The 22,087-nt window shown below is 36.9% G+C and overlaps 1 protein-coding gene across 16 annotated transcripts in view; it reads left to right on the top strand.

Annotated features, from left to right (window-relative positions):
* Window positions 1-22,087, top strand: part of MAGI2 (membrane associated guanylate kinase, WW and PDZ domain containing 2) — a 697,856-nt gene that overhangs the window by 186,646 nt on the left and 489,123 nt on the right. For all 16 annotated transcript variants that reach the window (XM_077783658.1, XM_077783653.1, XM_077783651.1 and 13 more), the window contains exon 2: window positions 17,738-17,854. In XM_077783658.1, coding sequence (XP_077639784.1) covers window positions 17,738-17,854 — 117 coding nt within the window. The remainder of the gene's footprint in view (window positions 1-17,737; window positions 17,855-22,087) is intronic.

The following is a 22,087-nucleotide window of genomic DNA, read 5'->3' as shown; positions in this document are numbered from 1 at the left end:
TAAAAATCCTCTTGGAAGAAATCCTAGGCATTTCGCAAGACTCATCAACACATTTTTAAAAGTCCTTCTCTAACAGTGGAGCAATTTGATTTTTGTTAAAGTGTAGCATGCTGTGGCTAAAACCTACTGATGTGAAAACACCACTGAGGTATTTTTCTGCAAAGATGTTTATGTGCAAATTGCAAGTGGTGAAGCACAGCAACAGATTAGCTCTGAAATTTGATCTTACTCATTTTCTGTAGGTATGTAGAATTAGAATTTCCAAACATTTAGCACTTGCCTGATCCAGAATGCAACTTCATAAATATGCTGGTTTAACACATGGATTTCAAATGGTGGTTTCAAAGGCACAGGCTGCTGAATGATCTTCTAAGACAGCACCTCAGCAGGCATTTATTATCCAGCCTGGGAGATGTGTCCTTCAACTGATTCCAGTCTATGAACAGGAGGAGAGCATTATTCTGATTGACCTATGGCACATAAAATCCAAGTAGGTTTTTTGACCACTTAATGGAAAGAAAACAAGGCTTTATTTTAAATGTGTATATACTTTACCAGATACTTCAGCTTTCTGAAATATCTAACATTTTTAGGGTAGCCTAAATATTGAATAAAGGGGCTATTTATAGGTTGAGCTTTTTATAGATTTTTATCACCTGTTAGATATTTGTACTTCAAGGAAAAAAATCAATCATATTACTGTGAGGTAAGAGAAGTTCCATCACTTCTCAGGTCCTCTCTTCCACCTGTAATGCACTAAACAGCAGATGATCTGGTGTCTGTAATTAATCTGTTCCAGAATGCCCTGGTTAAACAATTGTTTTCATAATCTAATACCAGCTGCAGCACCACAATATGTGAAATCCTATTTTTCAAAAGTCTGAGTATTATTTCACTGATACTCTCTATCTTTTAATGAAATATCCTGCAAATGCAAATGTTTTATTCCAAGAAAAGCATCTTCCAAAATAACTTTTGAAGGAATATATGACATTGGAATAAATCGGCAATTGTTACCAAATAAAAACACTCTTTATACACAAACTCAAATTTCTTTTAAAATAAAGCTTGCAACATTTTTAATTAGTTAAAGCAAGGAAGCTGTATTTACTCTTTCCTTCTTGAGACTTTTAAATGAAACAGCTGGAAATGAACTTTGGTTCTTCCTCTCTTAGGCATGCCAGTGGTGGAAACAAACAAACAAAAATACCATGTTGAGAAAAAGGCTCAAAAAGTCCTAAAACATCTGTCTCTCTTATAAGCTTTTTCTAACAGAATGACGGTTCATATTTCTTGGAGAAAGTACCTGTCAAAATGCTTGTTTTTAAAATTTAGGCAATTATTTTAGCTAAGAGTATTCTGTGTTGTGTCTAATTCGGGATGTAAACATTAATATACCAGTTGCAAAAGATTGAACCTGTTTATGGACATTGGAGCAAAAATGGATTTATTTTTGCTCATTGATTCATTGATTTCATTGATTCATTTCAGTTTCATTTTGTGCTGAAACTTCAGGAGGATGGAGGAAGGCATCTTGAGGCCTTGAATGGTGAAAAATTTTAACCACAGTGCTTACAAGCAAGACAAGCTTACACAGCTATACAAAAAAAGCTACAGTATCATGATTTTTATATGTCCTGTTTTGCCATAGGAATCAGCTCATAGAAGTGGCATTTTAGTTGGGCAGGTCAGCAGGCTTTCAGATGCAGGAGGACATTGGTTCATCTGTTTATTGTAGAACAGCTTGGTTATGAGAAAGGTCTTAGTTACAGAAAAGGTGTGAGTGATGTACTATACCCATCATTATAGAAATATGCCATATCTAGGAAAAGCAGAGAAAAGTTGTTGCAGTAAACGGAGAGAATTTCAGAGAAAACTAAGAATTATTGTGTTGGATAATCAATGATCTGCTCTGTGGACACTGACTGCTATATCTTCCATTTTTGAGGGACTTATATCTACAGGAACATTAATGTGAAAATGAACTAATACTTCATTTGAAACATCTTGTTAAGTAGAAGGACTAATATAATTCTGTCCAGCAAAATGGTGTCCTGTCTTCTGTAGTGCACCAAAAGGGGTTTGGAAATTTCAACATACATCTTGTGTTCATCAGAATAATTTTCTCATTATTTTGTCCTGCCCATCAGCAATACACATTTTCCTCTATCAGTGCAGCAGCTATTTAGCCACCAACAGAGTGCTTTGGAGAGAGGGAGGGGAAAGAAACCTGGCTGCAATAGCATTTGCCTTAGCTAAAGGAGTGGTGTAAAGAACATCCCTTGAGTGCAAGAAGAATGTTAATGTCAGACAATTAAGCCTTCAGAAGCAGTGAAATGGCAGTTAATATGGCATTATTAACTATTGAATAGTGTTAACTGTCCCTTGTGCACAGGTATCTCCTGTTAATTGTTAATGGTACAATTGCTTAGAGTTTATCACTCAATATTATATAATGTCAGATATTTTTCATCTGTGGCATCAGACCTCTCTCTGTTTTTAAATGTGGGCAATAACAGAAGAATTGTTAATAATAAAAAGGAGATAATTTTCTATTGGCCTTCCCATATGTATACGACTTCAAGACTTTAAATATTTTTTTTCTCATTTTAAATTTGTTCAAATATCTACTAGAGAGAAAAAAAAAGAATAACAAACAAATTAGGGATAGGGAATCTCAGTGATCAGCACAGCTAAAAATATTTTTTTCTCAGGAAATTGTAGTTTCTTATTTTCCTAAATTTCTTAGATTTAAGAAAACATCTTTTCAGTAATAACAATAAATGTGATGGACTGGAAACAGAAGTCAGAGACAGTCAAATGAAAATTAAGGCCTACATTTTTAAGAATAAGGCCAATGAAATCACCACAGAAAGAGGGAAGGGTCTCCAGCTTTTCTCATCTTCAAGCCTGTAGATGTTTCTGGAAACAGCTGTAGCAACATGAATTAACAGGCTTAGTGCAAAGGTCACTGTACTGGTTGAAGTAGGATATCCTGCAACATGTGGGAGGTCAGACTAAAGGATCTGAAGGGTTTTTTCTGACCTTGAACATCAACATTAGTATCTCTAATGTTTAAATATAATTGCATATCTTTGCTCATGTTTGGGGTGGTTTTTGATCTTTCCAAATCAGCAGCCACCAAATTACAGATATGACTTCTCTCTGTGCTATGCTTTTAAATTCCCCACAATTTTGATGAAGAAATTCCAAAAATGTAATTTGTCTTAAAACAAAAAAGAAGTAATCTTAAAACTGTCTCATGCTCCAAGTTTAGAGTTCCAAGTTTAGAGACATAAATATTGCTCAGTGACATTTTTCTAACCCAATCATTCTTTCAGTAGCTTTTGGCAGCCTGGCTAGTTTGAATCTGAAACTCTGAATAAATTATTTCTAATATCCAGCATGTTTCAGTAATGCTTATGGTGTAGTAGTTGGCTGCTATCCCAGAATGCATCCTTTTTCCCTTTGGGATGTTCTATTTTTGGCACAGATTAATACAGGCATTAATATGAATAATAATAATGATGATGATGATGAAAGTAGCAATAGTATAGAGTACTGAAAGTAGTAATAGTAATGAGTATCTTTTTGGGTACTTGTTAGGGCAAGAGCTTACCACTATGCTTGCAGAACAGAAGCAAAAACAAGACACATAGCAGAAGTTAGTATAGCATGAAATGAAAGAATTTCTAGCATGAGAAACATTTTTGCAGTGAGAAATTAATTTTATACTTGAGTTTTTCCTTCAGATAAGTATCACAAAATACAGGCTGTATTCATTTTTGTTGAAGATAAACCAGAAAGTGGCCAGCTCTGAGAGGCCCACCATGAGTCCATGGACTTGGATTAGTTGATAATTTTCAGGAGATGCTATAGTGCTGGAAGCATCCTCAGAAGTTTGCTTTCCTCTTGGTTTTCCTTGATATATGGCATTCCTTTGTTGTTGAAATATCTCCAACCAAAAAAAAGTTGATATTTTCCAACAGTGACTACTCCCTTTTTGAATAAGGGCATCTGCCAGCTCTTCTTTGACAACTGGTGAATTAGTACATCTTTTATATGTTCCTTGAGAATAAAACCCAGATCCCCTTTCCATGGTGTCTTTGGTCTATTGCAGATTAAAAGATGTCTCCAGACTGTAGTACAGGACAGATTTTTGTACTCAGTTTTCTTTGAAATGTCTCTCCTCCATTTATTTAATTAAAGCTCCAAAAATCACATGCCTTTGTGGAATACCTCTGAATTCACCTCAAGAATAAGATCATAGATTCAACTGAAGTCAGTCTCTAAACAGCCTGCCATGGATACTCTGCTCCTAACTTCAGCCAACATCACACGTTCATAACTTTTTGCAATGTTTTGGTTTCTTTCTTTTTGCTGGGATGAGCAGGATTTTCACTTTCCTCACTGTCTCAGTTAAAACAAGAGAGTTCCCCTGCTCCAGATGTTCCTCATCAGGAGTTCACTAGTTTGATGTAGAAACTAGTTCTGAATCTGAGTTAAACTGATATTCTGACACCATTGCAACTTGCTATTTGTGCAAAAGAAATCTGATTAACAGGGGGTCTAAATTATTTTTTGTTTATAATGTTCTTTGACTGCAAGCAAAAATATTTATTCCCCTCAGTATTAGAGTCTGAAGGTCCTTAGGGTGGTTGGATTGTGCTATACTGATATAGACACATACAGATATTTCCTTTTGTATGAGGCATTTCTTTAGATCTGACAACTATTGTGAGAAAGAGGTATAAAGATACAGATGTGTTAGGTTCATGCAGATTTATACAGACCCAATACTTGCTTATTTGGGACATCCAGAGCCTTGGTCCTGTGGGGTTCACTTCCTCTGAGGACTCAGTGTGGCTGGCAGGGCCAGTAGGACCTGCTGTCTACTTAATATTGATCCCCAAGCTGCGTTATTTTTTTCAGTTATCTGTACAGCTTCTGGGAACTTCACATTGAACAAGTGCAATCTTTAAGTTCTTCTGTCATGTAAACTAACTTACAGTTTTGGGGCATCACTTGGCAGCTCAAGGAGCCTTCAGAAGCAACTTCAACATTCAAATTGAACCCTTAGCATGTTTTAGTCTGAAGGGACAGCTGAAACAAAAAACCTTCTTCCTAATGTGCAGCAGATTATATGTGGGTTTTTTTTTTGCATTAAATATGCATTTTAAGGGCATTGTTTCATTCTGTGCCACCAGCCTTTGCCTGATTTCCTAAAGCAAGAGACACTTGCAGAGTCCCTAAATGTAACCATCTGGTTTTTCTGCTCTGACACCTTGTACCCAAAAATCTGAATGCAGACCTACTCTGGCATTAGCATTATTTGAGCTTGTTGGTATAGGATGAGTAAACAATCTGACTTGCAGACTAGCATGGTTCTGCATATGAGGCCCAAGTTCACCAGTATTTGTCCAAGAGGCCTCACAGTATTGTTTCAAAATGGGTAAAGGTAAAATTCTTCAAGCCAAATACTGGAATTATTATGTTTCCTTTTAGTATTCAAGTGTGTAGAAGAAAATACATGAGATGAACAAAAAATTTCTTTTCTATAGCTGCACAAGTCCCCAAGAATCTGGCCTTTTATTGTTTTAATTTCCTGTTTTATTGTGGTCTTAGAGAAACAGAAAATTTTTATTAGCTTCCTGATTTAAAACCATAAGTCTCTCCATTATATCTGCATGCTAGTTTAATGCTGTCAAGCATGTTAAAAATAGAAAAAGGTAAATTGACTGCTGGCATTTCTTAAATGGTGTAAAATTTATTTACAGTATATTGGGCCTGTAGCATTAAATGAAGGAAATGGAATTGGGAAAGTACAGAGCTAATATTTTATGGGGTATGCATCAGAATCTCAACAGAGGAAGGCAGGTGAAATTATAGGAACATCCTGCTTGATAATGTTGGTGTTTGAGGCTTTTTTAATGGCTTTGTACCATATGCAGACTGATATTGACCTTAGCATGCACAGATAAAACTGGAAATGTGTAAGTATTAATCCACACCTCAGTGGCTTGCCAAATTCTTTATTGTCCCATGATTTTAGCCCTCTAGTGTTCTCTTTTAATTAAGTAACAACTGTGAAAATGTAATAAATTCTGTGCAAAACAACTAAGTATGCTCCTGAACTACAGACTATATTGATTTTAGTCCAGTAGATCACAGCCATGGGGACAATGTGCCTGAAGGGTAACAAAGTGAACCTACAGCTCTGTCATCTCATTTTTGTCCCCTGATGTGACACCTTTCCGCTTCTGGGGATGCAGAGTGAGCAATTTTAGTCCAGCTGTAATTGTGTGTTTTGTTCTGTGGCTCAGCAAACAGGGGTATTAGAGAAATGCAGCAGCAGTCTCTTCCCCAGAGGTGGAGGGCATCGTGTCTCTGCAGGCAGAGTGCATGATCCTGCTGGAGTACCCACCATCTGCCTGCCTGCAGCTCCTGGGAACAGGAGCATTTCATTGCTCTGTTGAAACATATTATGTAAGCACACATATTTTTCACAATCTAATTTTGCACAATACGCAGTGTCTCTTTTGGTCATTTGCATTTTCCAGCAGTGCTAATTAAATCAGCACGAGGGGACTCAGCTAACCAACTGAGACCATCCCAGAACATAACAGCCTCTTCATGTACTGAGCAGCTGGTTCAGTACTCCAAGACCAAGTGCTGTCTTTCATGCTAAAGTACCATTCTACACAAAAGGTACCTTTGATGGCATAAAGACATTGCTCTAAGGGCTACACATAAAGCAATTTTGAAGTGTTTATTGAGTAGCATTAAAAATGCTTCTTTTTTTTGTTTTGTTTTGTTTTAGAAAATCAGTCCCATTTTTGTAGGTTTTTGAGAGCAGGATAATTTGAAGCTACTTTGTGTTCGCATGCTGGGGATATATTATTTTTGTCTGACCCAGAGACATGGGCTCATGCAGTGTGGCTGTCCCTAGAAATGAAGAACGGTGTTGCACTGCTTAGAAAGCTCTGTCAGCAGTAAGTACATGACAATCGTTAGCTTTGTCATCTACAAATCTCTATGTTGTATTTTGTGGTTATTTATTTGCTTTCATTTCATCCTGCCAGCTTATCTCTGACACAAGTAGGAAGATTTTCCTTTCTGTATGTATAAAAAAGAGTGACTAGGAATTGTATACTCAGTGGGAGTGATTCAGAAGCAGAATTAGGGAGGGTGTCTGCCCTGCTACATTGCACAGCCAGAACACCCAGACTATGATGGTTCTTTTTCTGCCTTGACAAAATGTTTGTCAGAGGCAGATCACCAAACATAATGACCCAGAATGTGATCCAGAAGAATAGTTCTCTGATGGGAAATGTTCTGATACCTGGAGCTGAGCACTTTTATGACAAATATTGTTATATTTAACACCTAAGTAGGGTGTTAATTCCCTTTCAGTGGAATGAACAGCATGATTTTCTTGTAAATCTCTAAATATTACATCTATTGCTAGTCTAGTTATATCTTGTTTGATATATATATCTTGTTTGATAATGACCTGCTCCACTAGTAGAGCAGAATTTGTTCCAAGTGACCTCAAGCACTCCACTCTCTTCACTCCCTTCTGTCTTGACTGAAATGCAGGTTCCTTAGTGTGCAGGGCATATCACCACTTCAGTGTTATCCCACAAGGGCTAAACACTGCATCCACTGCTCCAGTGGCCTCTCAACACGCCCAGGCACTCACCTGCACTTGGCTGGGGACAGAAGTGCCACTTGCTCAATTTCCAGCATGATTTGTTTCATTTTGTGTGCTGAGAAATTTTCTGACTGTCCTGGTTAGCTTGTGTGATAACTGCAGGGTGGTGCCACTGTGGGCTGCAAGCGGAGAGGAGCATCCCACCCAAGTGAGATGCAGAGGGCTGTGACACAACTGATGCTCAGTATTGTGTTGTTTATAAACTGGAGGATGCCTTCTCAGCCTCAGGCTTATTTGCAGCTTAATTTCCCATTGCTGAAAAACAGCTGCAAAACATTTCCCCTTTTAATTTTTTCTCAGTGATTTACTCTTGTTTTGACTTCACATGAATACCACAGGAATGAAACTTAATTCTGGAAATCAGCATTTTCAGGGAAGGAAACACATTTGATAACATATATGCAATTCAGTCTCAGAGATTATCAATAATCTTGTGAACTCTGAAAAATTCAGATTATCTATTGCAAAACTGAGTTTGCGATTGACAAGTTTCTTGAGTACAAAGTCTACAAAATGCTGTTGTGCTATTTATGACTATTAGAAAGCAAGAAAGTAATGTACTATAGTAGCGATTTTTCATGGTACATTATGAATTCAGACTGAGATGCTGCAAAGCCTTTAAAAAACTGGCCTGCCATGATTCAGATACCAGCCTAAATCATATTTTTAAACTATTATTAGAACTCATACAATGGTAACCTCTGTGAGCTTACTTCCTTCATAAATTGTGTATTACTGGGATTCTTATACCCAGATTAATTTTTCTTTTTACAAAGTGTCAGCAATTCACAGCCTATTAATATGGCAATATTATTTCCAGAAGTAAGGAAAATAAGTCTCTATCTCAAGCAATTAAAATTGTGCAGCTATGATTTAAGTAAAATACCTTTCAAATAATTCAAGTCTGGTAAAATTATGCCCTTATTCCAATTCAGTCTTTCATATTTTATTTAAATACATGTCAGACCTCAAAGTTTCATCACAGTTGTCTTCCACAAAGATAAAATGAAATAAGTATTAGAGAAAAAGAATATTTTTGTCACTAGTAAATGAACAGTTGTACTGATATATTAATAGAAAAAGAGTATTAAACGGAACAGTAACTTTTCCATTAAAGGTGAGGATCAATTGCTGTCTCCTTTTGTGAGGAGCTGGCTTTACCTATTGCAAAGCAAGGAGAGGAGAATGTCCACTGGAAGAGAAATTTGAACCTATAAATTCTGCTTTTGCTTGAATAATAAAACTTGTAACAGAACCTTCATGAAGGCTGCCAGTCTGTCCATGGTTTTGGATATCTACCCAGGTTTTAGGGGCAGGTGGCCCAGAATGGAGCTCAGGGGGGACTGCAGAGGCTCTGGATGTGGACAGCAGAGGTGGCTTTTGGTACAAGTGAGACATGTGTGCAATTCCTGAGGAATATTGGCTGAGCAGGCCCTTCTTACAGCTGGGCCCCCACCAGCTGAACCCAATAGAGTTTACAGGGTTTTGGTTTTTCAGGGTTTTGGTGAGTCACCCTTGAAGCACAGAGAATTACACTGATGGAGTGAGGCACAATTTGTATCCAGGCAGAACAAACGAGAGCCCCATTATCACCATTCCTGTGTATTACAGATTAATGCTGCATTTTTCAGAGAACTCAGTTTGTCTCTTTTTTTTTCTAATGAACATGTCAGTAAGCAGCACATGGGTGTTTTTTCTCTTCCAAGTATACACATAAAAAATATTTGCTACAGTTTGATTAAAAATAAAATTCTTACATCTTTATGACATTTTTTCCCTCATTAATTAAATTTGTCTGTTGGACATTTCTGACTAATACAGATCTTCCCAGAACACAAAGCATCTTCCTGGAAATATATCCAACTCAAAGAACAATATGTTTTTCTGAAGCTAAAACCAGCCTTACTAATCTGTTCAAATGTTTTTAGTATGATACAGTCAATCTCTGGTTAAACCTATTCTGTGAGTTTTCATCTTTATGTGCCATCAGTTCCCAAAGAGGCTTTGTCTTTAGAAGAATACCAATAAGTTGTATTCTTTCCCTTTTCCAACTGACTTCTTGAAGTCAGTTTCTAGAAATTTGGGAACTGTATCTGAGAGCTCAGTTACATAACAAACATTGGCAAATTTCATACTATGTTGTGACACCCTTTGACCAAATAGAAGGAGATTTCCCAGAGTGGGAGCATCTAAATGCCAGTTCGTGTTTGACTGCTAGTAAAAGCTTCTGTAAATATGTACAAATTTCAAGAGAAAATATTGCTGCCTTCTATATGACTGCGCAGGATGAGTGTGGGTTTTGACATTCTCATTTTGCAAGTAAATGTATAATCTCTTACAATTTTATGTTTGTCAAAAACATCTATAAAGATAATTATTTGCCTTGTAGCAAGTCTAGTAGGAACAACATGCGTCTTTTAAATATCTCAGTGACAGTTGTTAAAGTTTGTGTGTAAGTTAAAAACCAAATCATTGATAAACTGGAGGCATCTACAAACAGCTGGTTCATAATTAGCTTTAGCGAATTTGAAAAACTGGAGTAAAAGGCAGTTCATTTCCAAACAGGTTTTGTAGACAACAGAAGCATTATTTGAACATCACTTTATTTATGTGCTTATTAAATGGAACACCAAATAAAAGATGAGTATTCTGAAAGCAAAGTGCCCCAAACTGTCCTCTCTGTTACAGGAATGACAGCTGGACTTTTTTTACCAGCCAGGTAAAACATGGCATTTCCCAGCAACTTCAATCTAAAACTGCTCAGCAGTAAATTAACTGAAGAAAACAAAACGAAGTACCTCTAAACAGCAAAGGTACAAAATTGTTTTACTGGGTAAATGTCCATTTTTTGAGGTTGACTTGGGGTAACTTTGAGATTAGAAATTCCATTTTGCATGCTGCTAGCAGCCTTTGGGAGGTGCTGCAGTTGGCTTTGCAATGAAAAACTCTGGAGCATGAGGAGTGGAGCTCTATACTGTAATAGGAGCTGAAGTTCAGCAATCTGAGCTAAAGTACAAAATGCAGATGTGTTTGGCTCAGTTGATTCTCCTGCTGACACAACCTCTCTGTATCATTACAAACCACATTTTTGCTTCCAGCACAGTGCACACTTGTGTCTTCACATTTCAAACAGAGGCTTGAGGCTAGCCACAAAAACTAAGCAAATAAATCCAGGGAATGATACGCTTTTACAGTGTTCTTAGAACCAGTCTTCCCTTGTGGTGCTGGTCTCATTTGTGGCTGCTCCAGGGTATCCTGTTTATCTGCTCCTCAGACTGCCCTAGAAGCAGCTACAAAGGCAGGTGTACCACAGAGCTGAGGTAAAGCCAGGGTGTCCTTAGGCAGGGAGGACTCCTCTGTTCCCAGAAACAAATGGAAACTTTCTCCCCTGTGAAGATCAAAGAGTGTGCAAACCTCAGCCAGTCTCTTGGTCTGAGGAGAGCAGGTGGAATGTATCATCTGTAGAGATTAAGGAATTACATATTTGTACGGAGATATACATCCAAATATGAATTCTCATAATGGAGAAAATCAATCATTGGCTAGAATTTATTGCAGATTTTTTAATATGATCTGGATGTAGTGCCATCTCCATGCACTTTAACCTGTAAATCCTACAATCCTCTATTTTAAAATTTTGAATTTAAAACACTAGGAGGAAGAAATCAAAGAATAAAGCTAAGGAGTAAGGCTAAGTGCTATAAATATGATACATGTGTATATAAAAAATCCATAAGCAAAAAGGTTAGTAATAAAATCCATACCCAAAAAGAAAGACTACAAAATTGCAGGTTATGAAAGAGAAGGTCATTTCCCATAAATAAATTAGATCTTAAAATTTTTTTTCATTGTATATAGCACATAGAAGAATTCCAAGATCTAATTTTTTCCAAAGCCTTGAAACTTGTTTAGAGCTTCATTAAAGGATCATGGAATACAATTTATTGGAGTAGCCTCAAATATGAAAGAAATTAATTTTTTCCTTGAGGTTTTTCTTGCATAATTCCTTCTTGGCTCTCCATCACACATGTTCCACAGAGCTCATAGCTTACCCCAAAGGTTTGAGGTTTTGCAGATAATTCAGATGGCAGACTTGGCTGAAGGTAGTGGTGAAAGGCAGGCAGAAGAGCAAAGATGATGCACAGTTTAATCTAGGGATAGAAAGACTTTAAAATAAAATATGTGATCTTCTGCTGATGGCTGGCAGTGAAAACTGTGCTTCTTATAATTTACTAAAGTGATTTTTTACTGTTACGGTGTTTACATGTTTTTCATGGAGACTTGAAGGATCATCCCTTGTTGAGTACGCCCATTATACTGTGACTGGGGAAATGCCAACACTCATATTAATCTGAGCACTAGATAGGTTTATTGAGAATTATTTCCCTCAAATAATAGGCTTAACTACAGGCTGTATTTTAATAATGAATCCTTTTAAAATCCTACCAAGAGTTTTCATATTATTTGGAATTTTCATATTCTCTCTTAGAAGTGATTTTTATGGTTAACTGTTGCCAGTTAAAGAAACTATTAAAGTAAATGATCTTATACTGGCTCATATGTTTTAAATGCCTGAGATCTTTATTAATCAAGTACTAAAATAAGACATATTTCATTTTTTTAAAAGTACCATTTGTACAAAATGAATTCATATGAGTAGTGGTAATCATATTTTTTTCTTTAATGAAGGCTTTCTTAAGGATATTTTTTGAAGTTTATTACAGTAAAATATCACTGAACTTGTGGCAGGAAAAAAGGAATTGTGGTGCTCCTCTTCTGAGAGAATCATCTGGGGAAAAACTGGGGGATACAGCAGGAAATTTTGGTTAATGCTTAAAATCTTTCAGGGTGTAAGATAGAGGGAGTGTTTAGGAACTGTGTCTGATACAGACTTTCTCACAGCTGTGTGGTGCCCATCCCTCACTGCTGCTCATTTCTGATTTTTTTTTTTTTTGCATCAGCCTGGAGGTGTGTGGGTGTGAGGACAGGAAGAGGGGAATTATAGGTCACCTCACAATATGAGGTTGTATATGACAGAATGAAAACAATTATAGAGATGTTTAAAGATAAGTGGTCATGGTGTGACTAAAATTATTGGAATGACTAGGATGGGTTCTCTAGGGTAATTTAAGGTATTGTGGATTCTTACCAGATCATTTGAAAAGACATTCAGAAATGAGCACTTATACCATGCTCACGGCTTTTTACCTGTTATGACTATGATATTCTTGATATATCCCAGAGAGAGTCACAAAAAATATTCTTGCACTCACCTTCCTGGGTAAAGGAATAATAATAAATCAGATAATAATCTGATATAGCCGATAATAAAAATAATAAATCAGATATTCCTGCTAAAGCTGATTTAAGGAACTTAGGTCACCATTTAGGCTACTTATAGAAAGGTCAGTTAGATTATTTGTGAACAGTGAAAGATAAATTAATCTAGCAGGCAGCAAATTGCAGGTGTTCTACTGAAGAGGTGCAAAGGAACTTGAGCTGTTGTCAGATGGCCACGGACCCACCCCATGGTATGGATATGAAGCTGCAGGTACCACCTGAATAAATAATTTGGATGAGACTCTTCAGTAGAGCACTCCTGCTGAAGCTGGTGAAAGCCAGGTCATTCAAGGCATTTGATTTTGCCAAATATGTGGTTTATGTTTACAGTCAGAAGTAGAGGTTTGTTAAAAAAAAAAAAAAAGGAGAGCTAATCTGATTAAAGTAGGGCAGTAGAAGAGAGGGAGTAGTTTATACTGAAAGTTTATGAGCTTATCTGTTTTCACGGAGTAGCAATACTAAGATATTCCCTTTAGTTTCTCCAGATGCAGAGCATGTGCAGATGCAAATACAGATCTAAAAGTCTTGCTTACACTTAGATATTTCTAACCAGGAGGATTTATAGATGCCAGGGAAATGGAAATCTTTACATTTTAATCCCAGCAAATAAAATATTTGAGGCAAATTATTCTCAGATGAAATGAAATTGATTTTACTGTTGAAAAAATTTCAAATAATTTACCACACCACATTTTGGGAAGTCAATTCAATGAAAGATCATGATACAAGTTAAGCAAATACTAATGGGTGAATACTCAGAAGTATTTGTTGAAAATTTACACTAATAAAAATGTGTTAAGGGTAAAACAAATTATTTAGAGCTACCATTGCAGGAACATGAGGGATGTTTGTGTTTACATGTTCTTCATGGAAAATATAATGCAAGTGTAGACTCCAGCTGGAGCATCAGTGAGTTACCAGATAGGAAGTTGCAAAAAACTGTTACAAGTTTTAGAATTAGAGAAATTTGAACCTTTGTCCCTGCCATTTTCTTGGAAATGGCAATTATCTTCAGATTTGAATTTTCTAATAAGTTAGAAACTATTCAGTACCCTTTTGTCCATGTGTTCTTTATTGTACTTCTTTTCTGATTGGAATTTTTTACTAGATTTTATAAAGACAAACAAACCTGAGAGAAATGCATTAAAACACTAAAAAGTTATTCTTTGCTCATTAGATTCATAAGTATAACATGCAAACAGAACAGTTTTTAGTTCAGCCAAGTGTGTTTTATTTTATAATGTCTGGCATCAACTTCAGTCATGGTTATGAGTTTGCCATCATGATTGGTAGCTGTACCTAAACCACACATACATTATGCAAGAGATCATTACTGGAAGCATTTAATTCACAACCTATGCTTCTCAGCTAGCAAAGCAAGGGGGTTCATTGGAGTGAAATGAAACTGAAACACAGCACAGGCCTCAAGCCAGCAAAAAGAAAATAAAGCATAAAAGCACTGCCTGGCTGCAAGCCAGTGAATGCTCCATCACGCAGTAGTCAGCCTCCTCCTGTGGCAGTGGCCAAAGAACCCTTTATGTTATGGTCTCTGGGTTGGGCTCCTAAAGCTTGAGGTGCATGATGCCTCTGCCACAGGCCAGTGCCTCGTGCTGCTGCCCCAAGCAGTGAGCAGGACGTGCCTGGGGAGCTGCTGGGCTCCAGGGCAGAGCCCGGGCAGCGCCAGAGCCGCGGAACGGCGCCATGGGCACCGCTGGTCCCCGAGCGCTGCCCCCTGCTCCTCCACCCTGGGCAGCCAGGGGATAAGAGAAAAGAAGGGGATTAGGTTCATGTCAGGAATTTTTCAACATCTCAGTAACTTTCGATGTTCTGCAGAAAGAGAAAATAAATGGAAGTTGAATTCTGCAGAAACCAAGTCAGTCATTTGTCTAACGGGGCTGGATAGCACCATTAAATACTAGTTACTGACTGTAAAAATGCTCTTCCCCTGTTTCTTTTTCTCTGAACTTACTGTCAATGTCACTGTTCTTTCCCTCCAAAGTAAACCAAATGGTAACATTTTTTGTGTCTTATTTTCAGCCTTTTGGAGGACATAGTCCCATAATTATTATAAGTGTAATAATAATAATTGCTTTATGTAGTCTGTAACAAACTGTAATTCACTGCTGCTAAATCAAGGCTGGCTTAAATATTTGCAATTCACTATAGTTTTCTTACAAAAAGTCTTATGGATTCAAAACTGCACATGCAAGATGTTTTTCTGATTGCGCTTCAAAAGGATCAGGCTGCTCCAAAGCTCAGGTGCTTCAAATACCACAAAAGCACTTCTGGAGTCAATATGCTTTAAAAAAGCATCAGGTAAGCTACAGAAAAGCAGAAGAATGGCAATTGAAAGGATGAACTAAAAAAAATCATTCTTATACTGGACCGGATTTAAAAAAAAAAAAAAAAAAAAAAAAAAAAAAAAAAAAAAAAAAAAAAAAGGTAGCTTGTGCCCAAAGTATTGAAAAATCGAAAAACATGAGTTAGTTCAGAGAACACAATTGCTTTTGAAGAATAAAATTTGTAATTGTACATTGTAGTTAATTGTAGTTAAAATGATTGCTCTTTAAAATCAACAAAACTCTACACTATACACTCAGATATTAAGAAAAAATTATATTGTTTCCATTGTGCTTGGAAGTTTTATTTCCTATGTACCATGATTTTATTTCTGTTTATTTCTCTTAGAAATTTGCTTTTGAATTGCATGTAACTAATGCAAGGCTGTAGACATCTCTTCCTGTAAATACACATTTTTATTTCTAGTTTGGAATATGCAATTTGCCAAAAGTATCAGGTGACTCTTTTTATGAAGTGCTTTGGAGGTTTTAGTGCATTCATTACACATGTTGAACTAAATGAACTAAATGGCTGTGCTTGAAACAAGAGGCTGTAAATAAAAAATGCACTTTGAGGGTCAGAAATCTGTGTAGGTTCCTAAACTTACTAATGTTATAAGTTGAACGATTCAGGTTTGTGTCAGTGGGCAGGCTGCAGCTGTTGTTCTCAAGCTGGCATTTTCTCAGGCTGCCAAAAAGCATTTGCATCACTGGGCATGTTCTGTGTATCAGAGTGAGCAGAGCAGGGGCTGCAGGACCTTTACTCTCTGCAGTGGTCACGCAGGACAGCAGACTCGGAGAGTTCCTCTGCAGCCTCCTGGGAAATCTCACAAGAAATTAGAAGTAAGGATGGTCTCATCTGTAAAATCTTTTCTATTGCAAGAAACAGGGTTAGTGGCACAAAGTAGTAGATTAATTAGAGCTTGGGGATCCTGGAAGAACAGAGATCCATATGGAAGTTCTCAGCCTCAGGGAACCAGGCATTCAGGTATTTTGTGTCTTATAAGCTGGGGTGCTTTTCCCCTCCTTCTTTTCATTATGAAAGTTGCTGGCTTTTTTGCCTTTAGCTAAAGAAGGGAGAAATTATTTATAAGCTTTTTATAAACCTGGAACAAAAGGTTTTGAAGTTACTGACGAAGAGCAGCAGTAATAACATTATGGACTTAAAGTAGGCAGATAAATAGGATTTCTGTAAGAAGAAATATATTTTAATATATAACCATTTTTGCTCTGCAGAAACTTTCAGATAATTTGGTAGGAATGTTATGTGTTCCTATTTACAGGAAAATCTTTGTATAGTTTAAGTCAATAAGACTTTTGGCAGAGGGTTCAATAGCAAATGACATTTGAAAAAATGTTTTAATGTTGCATGTGTGAAGCAACAAGTTAGGGATATATCTACTTGCAGTTTTTCATCTTGGGAATATATGTCAGAACTCAATGTAGTAATGATTTTCTATATTTTTCCTATGTCAGAATTTCAGAGAGAGAAGAAATTGAGTTATTTATAGACTTCTCCATAATTATAAATGTGATCCTTATTCAAGGTTAGAAGAAATGGGAAGTAACTATATTGGGAAATGCTTATTAATCATGTTGGATTAGATTTATAGATATGCCTTTCATAGTAGAAGATCATACACCAGTCACTAGTTTAAATTGTTTTGTCCTAAAGTTATAGTAAATATGGCAAACACAAAGTTTTTAACTCACTTTTTTCCCCATTTGCACTGCTTTGCTGAGGTGTTGTAATGACATTTTTGGCAGTGGAAATAAAATATGAACCCTTGTTTTTGGTAGTCTCTCTTTCAGCTCTGAGTTCTATCAGAAAGAAATAAAACAAAACATAACATTTATATCATTGCTAAGTACAAACACATTTTATTCTAGTTACACATGGACTAAAAATATTGAACACTGCAGAGAGATTTTGAACCAAGACTTTTAGTTTAATAAGATGGGAAATTGGTACAAGGTCGTGGGAAATAGAATATCTAATACTTTATTATTTATATACATATGTTTGTAGTTGTATGATAAAACTATGTTCAAGTTTTGTACAGAAAGAAAATTGACAGCTCTGTCTATAATCCCATATGTATTTTCTGAATGTACAGATTTAGCCAGTTATTTGTCATTAACTGGTTTTAACCTTTATAATTATCAACAGTAAAAGATACTGTACCAAGCACATGCTTTAACCAGAAAGCTCTGTGTGCTTCTGTCCTCCATCATGACATAAATATGAAGGAGAACGAGCCACAGAGACTTCACAAGTGATGCATTGCTTCCATCAAAGCAATATAATTTTAAATGGCACTTCCATTTGTCTTTGCCCTGACAGGAGGCATCGTTGATAAGGACCTTCGTCACTACCTCAATCTGCGGTTCCAGAAAGGCTCGGTGGACCATGAGCTCCAGCAGATCATAAGAGACAACCTCTACCTCCGCACGGTGCCATGTAAGTAGGGGCAGATGGACAGACCTGGCCTTTTAGTGGCAATAGATTATCTGAGTGAGTGCTGCTGAGGCCCTTTGCAATGCATGCAGAGGTGGTCTGTGAATAAAACAACCTTCCTGTAAATAGATTTGTGGCCTCATTCCAGTCTTCTACATTACTGCTGAGAAATTCAGCTGGGCAATGCTGATGTTTTGGTGGTGTTTTCAAAGCTGTCTCTAGAGTAATAATAATCTTATTTCTTCTGTAGTTTCAGAAAGCACAAATTTAAAGAGAAAAAAAAAGCAGTTTTCTGATCTGGTGCAGTGGATGTCCAACAGAGAGAGTTTGATCTGCCTCATGTTTCACATATCCATTATGTAATAATGCCATTGGATGTAGAAAGCAATAGGGCAACAGAAGAAATATATTAACTAGATTTTGTTTGAATGCAACAGGCATGGCAATGAAAGTTTGTATTGTCTTGCATATATGTTGTGTTCCACATAAGTCAATATTCAAACTATTCTGAAACCTCTAAAGTGGTTTTTGTGGTATTGACTATATCAGCACTTTGACAATAGACATGAAATTAAGCAAAATCACGCAAGACATGTCTGACTGTCAGGGCCATGCCTTTCAGAGCAGATTTACTTGGCTGACAGACAATATATCATTTAAAATGGACTGAAGTTCCATTATTCTTCCCTCATAAAATAATTGCTTACCAGACATAAAATGGGTCTTCTGGTTTTGGCAAAAAAGGAGTGCACTTTTGAACTTAGAGGCTTGACACTGGAATGATAAGCAGAGGAAGGAATACTGAGTAAGTGGCAGTGCTCTTTATATGGTAATCAGTGGATACTCTGAAAGCTGAGTTGTTGTGAATACTATTGTATGTTTTTTCTTTCATAATATTAAAGAATGGAGCTTTGAAAAGACCCTCCTAAAAAATAAATATAAATTCCTAATTTCTAATGTTCCGTTTGCAGCTGATCAGAAAGGAAGGTGGAGAAAAACATTTAAAAATTATTACCTGTATGCAGAAAACAAAAAATGTTATATTTATGTGAGAGTTATGATGGATTGGGTTTGCCTGAAAAATGCTGAGAAACATCACAGCTGAAGTATAAATGCATGTACAAAAAAGTTTTGAGACTAAATCCCACTTCCAAGGATGTCTGGGAGCATCATTAGCCTGAGCATATTCTTATTATAACCCCAGTCCATGCTTATGAGTGCCACACATCCAGGTTAAAGAAGAAGGAAAACACAATATTGCACACAAGTATATGACAGACACTATCTGTCAGCAATATGGGCACAATGAGTATATTTTGAGGTTGTTTTGTTTTCACTCAAGGCAATAATAAAGTGGTGTCAAGTAATATACAGTACCCACAGAAGCAAATTTGTCATTCAGAATGTAACACTACAACCACAAAGACTACAATTTGGAATCTATAAACAATACAACCTTTTCTATCTTCTGTGACTTCTCCAAATTCTGTCAGTTTAGATTGTTAAATTCTTAGGTCTTTATTGTATTATATAGTGAGTGTTTTTGACTAAGTAAAAACTATGTTTTGAAATCTACTATAGGGTTGCAGATGGCAGCTGCTGATTTGACAGGTAAGTTGGCAAATATTCTTGAAGAGTGGAGAACTCCTTTCAGTAGTAGTAGAAAAAAAAACCAAAAAACCAAAACCTCTATAGCGCCTAATTGGTATATTTTCTTCAAAATATTCTTGAAAATTCTGTGAAAGTAATCCTTTTTAAAAGTGGATGTTTTAAAAAAAAGAAATTACCAAATGCAGTCAGGATGCTATCTGGTTAGCTAAAGGATTTTTCATACTCAGTCAAATAATAAGGACACCATCACACAGTTTTTTAAGTCACATTTCCTCTAAATCATAATTGTGGTGAAAATCTTTTTTTAATACAATTTTACTCTGTCCCCAGCATTCATGCCTAGCAGGGAAAATGTTCTCAACTGTTCTCTTATTTTCATATAATTTAACTAATTTTTGAATCACAAACTTACCTTTCAAGGGCATTGGTATTCAACATTTTCTGCTCTGGGCTGTATTTCATTTTTAAGTTGTGTACATAGTCTAAGAGTACTGCTTAGTTGTCCTACCACTGTTCTTAGTCTGCAGTGGTAATGTTTAACTGACTGTACCACTGCCCTCAAGTTCACTTATGTGTGCACCTAACCATGAACTTATTACAAATCTTGCAACAGGTACCAACACAGCAAAAGCAGCACTCATTTTTGTCAAATTCTTATGTAGAAAAATAGAGGGTGAAACCCTGCTGCAGCCAGCGTGGACTTGATTTCAAGTGACAAGGTTATAACACAAAAAGAAGGGGGAAAAAATTGAAAAATATGTGGCAACATTTTCCTTTTAAAAATGCATCTACAATCTTGGCTCTATTACAGAGGCATAATTTCCAGTAAAACCATTAGAAGGTTTATAGATACCTTGACCTTGTGTTTTTCTGTCCTTTGCTTTCTGTTCACACTGGCAGCACCAGCCCCACAATGCAGTGGATGTGACCATGGGTTTCTCAGCCCTCCAGGTCAGACTCAGTCATCTTTCACTTGCATTGAATGAGTATTCTCTTAGGAAACCAGGAAGCAGAGGACTATTCCATGCCTCTTTTAAATCAGGATAAGTCAACTCAAGTTAGACAAATGAACCAGTATTTACTAAAAACTAGATAAGGTTGGGCCTTGGACTCAACCCTAGCAGTGTTTAAAGCCAGGCTGGAAAAGACATTAAACAACCAGTTCTAGTGGGAGTTGTCCCAGCCCATGGTAGGGAAATTTGGGACTAGGTGGTCTTTAAGGACCCTTCCAATCCCTTAACATTCTGTGACTCCAGACAAGACTTTGAATTGTCTATTATACAAGTGACATCCCTGTGTACACCAGAGAACAGATGGGCCAGAATCACATGATGTGAGATTATGGGTCAGTTCTGCCCTCAGAAATTGTAGCCCCTGGGAATGGGATGAATTGGTTGGGTTTGAGATCCTTATGTTTCTCTATTTCTGCTAATGTAGTGCCCCTTTCTACTAAATTAGAAATGACCATGTAACCCTGAGAGTCAAATGCTGCCTTCCATAAGTGCCACAGGTCTCAGTGCATATGAAATTGATTTTCCCTGCATTGACAACAGCAATGATATGGATATGTCCCAGGGTAGGATGTAAAATTGTATTTGCAGCAGTCAAGTTGCACTGTTACCAAGGCAGTTTTGGGGAAAGAAAAGTTCATTTTCCAGGTTGAGAAGACCTAGTGAAATCTATGTCATGCATTTTTTCCCCTTTTCCTGGTGTGCAGAATTTTAGCACTTTTCATATCCTGAACTTAGTCCTGAAGATATTTAGGAGCACTTCTGTGGTTGTCCTACAATATAGAAAAGTAGGCAGGGTGAAATGTGGTAGCTGTCAGCACTGTCTGACACTATCCATCCAAATCCAGGGATCTGGAGAATGGGCACAAAACACATGTAAGGCTCTGAATGCTATAGGGAGACAACACCTTAACCATGGTGCATCCTGTGCTCTCAGCAAACTGCAGTTGCCATGTGGGCAAGCATTTTCCAGTCTTCACTGATGTGAAGCTCTGTGTCATCTCAGGAATAAAGCTTTGAGGAGAGTAAATCACAAGAAAGGAGTTTCAGTAGGGACACTCATGGTCAGACCTGTCTCCTTTGATATGTCCTTTCCAGCAATTGCAAATTCCATTTCTTTAAGAGATGGTAAAATGGTAGCTGTGGTTGAAAATAGAATCTCTGTATGCTCCCTTTCCAGACAGGGAATGTGAAATGATAGTGGAAAACATTGTGATCTAACAGCAATGTAAAAAGTCAAGGACAAGCTGATTCATAAAAGTAAAAAGTCATCCATTAATTGGAAGAGAAGCTCATTGATATCCTCTGGGATATAACTTCAGATTGACAGTAGCTTCAATGAGTTGGTCTACCCTGCAGCACCACAGGAGAACACAGCCCAGAAATGCTTTCTTCACAGTGAAAATGGGGGGAAAATAGCTTTAAAAACATTATGGGAATGAGGAAGTTTCCTTCCTAGTCTTTCAGTTTAGAAAAAGAAAAGGAATGATGTAAGAATAGAGAGGACTGAGTATGTGGATCAGCCTTACAGCACTGGATATTGCAGTGCTACCATTAGCCCAGAAACTGGAGGAAGGATGTTTTATTTAAAACATTGATCAGCAGCATATAAAAA

Source organism: Lonchura striata, chromosome 5 (assembly GCF_046129695.1).
Source record: "Lonchura striata isolate bLonStr1 chromosome 5, bLonStr1.mat, whole genome shotgun sequence".
NCBI classification, from domain to species: Eukaryota; Metazoa; Chordata; class Aves; order Passeriformes; family Estrildidae; genus Lonchura; species Lonchura striata.
The sequence above is the reverse complement of the archived record's forward strand: the minus strand, read 5'-3'. Positions and strand labels throughout refer to the sequence as shown.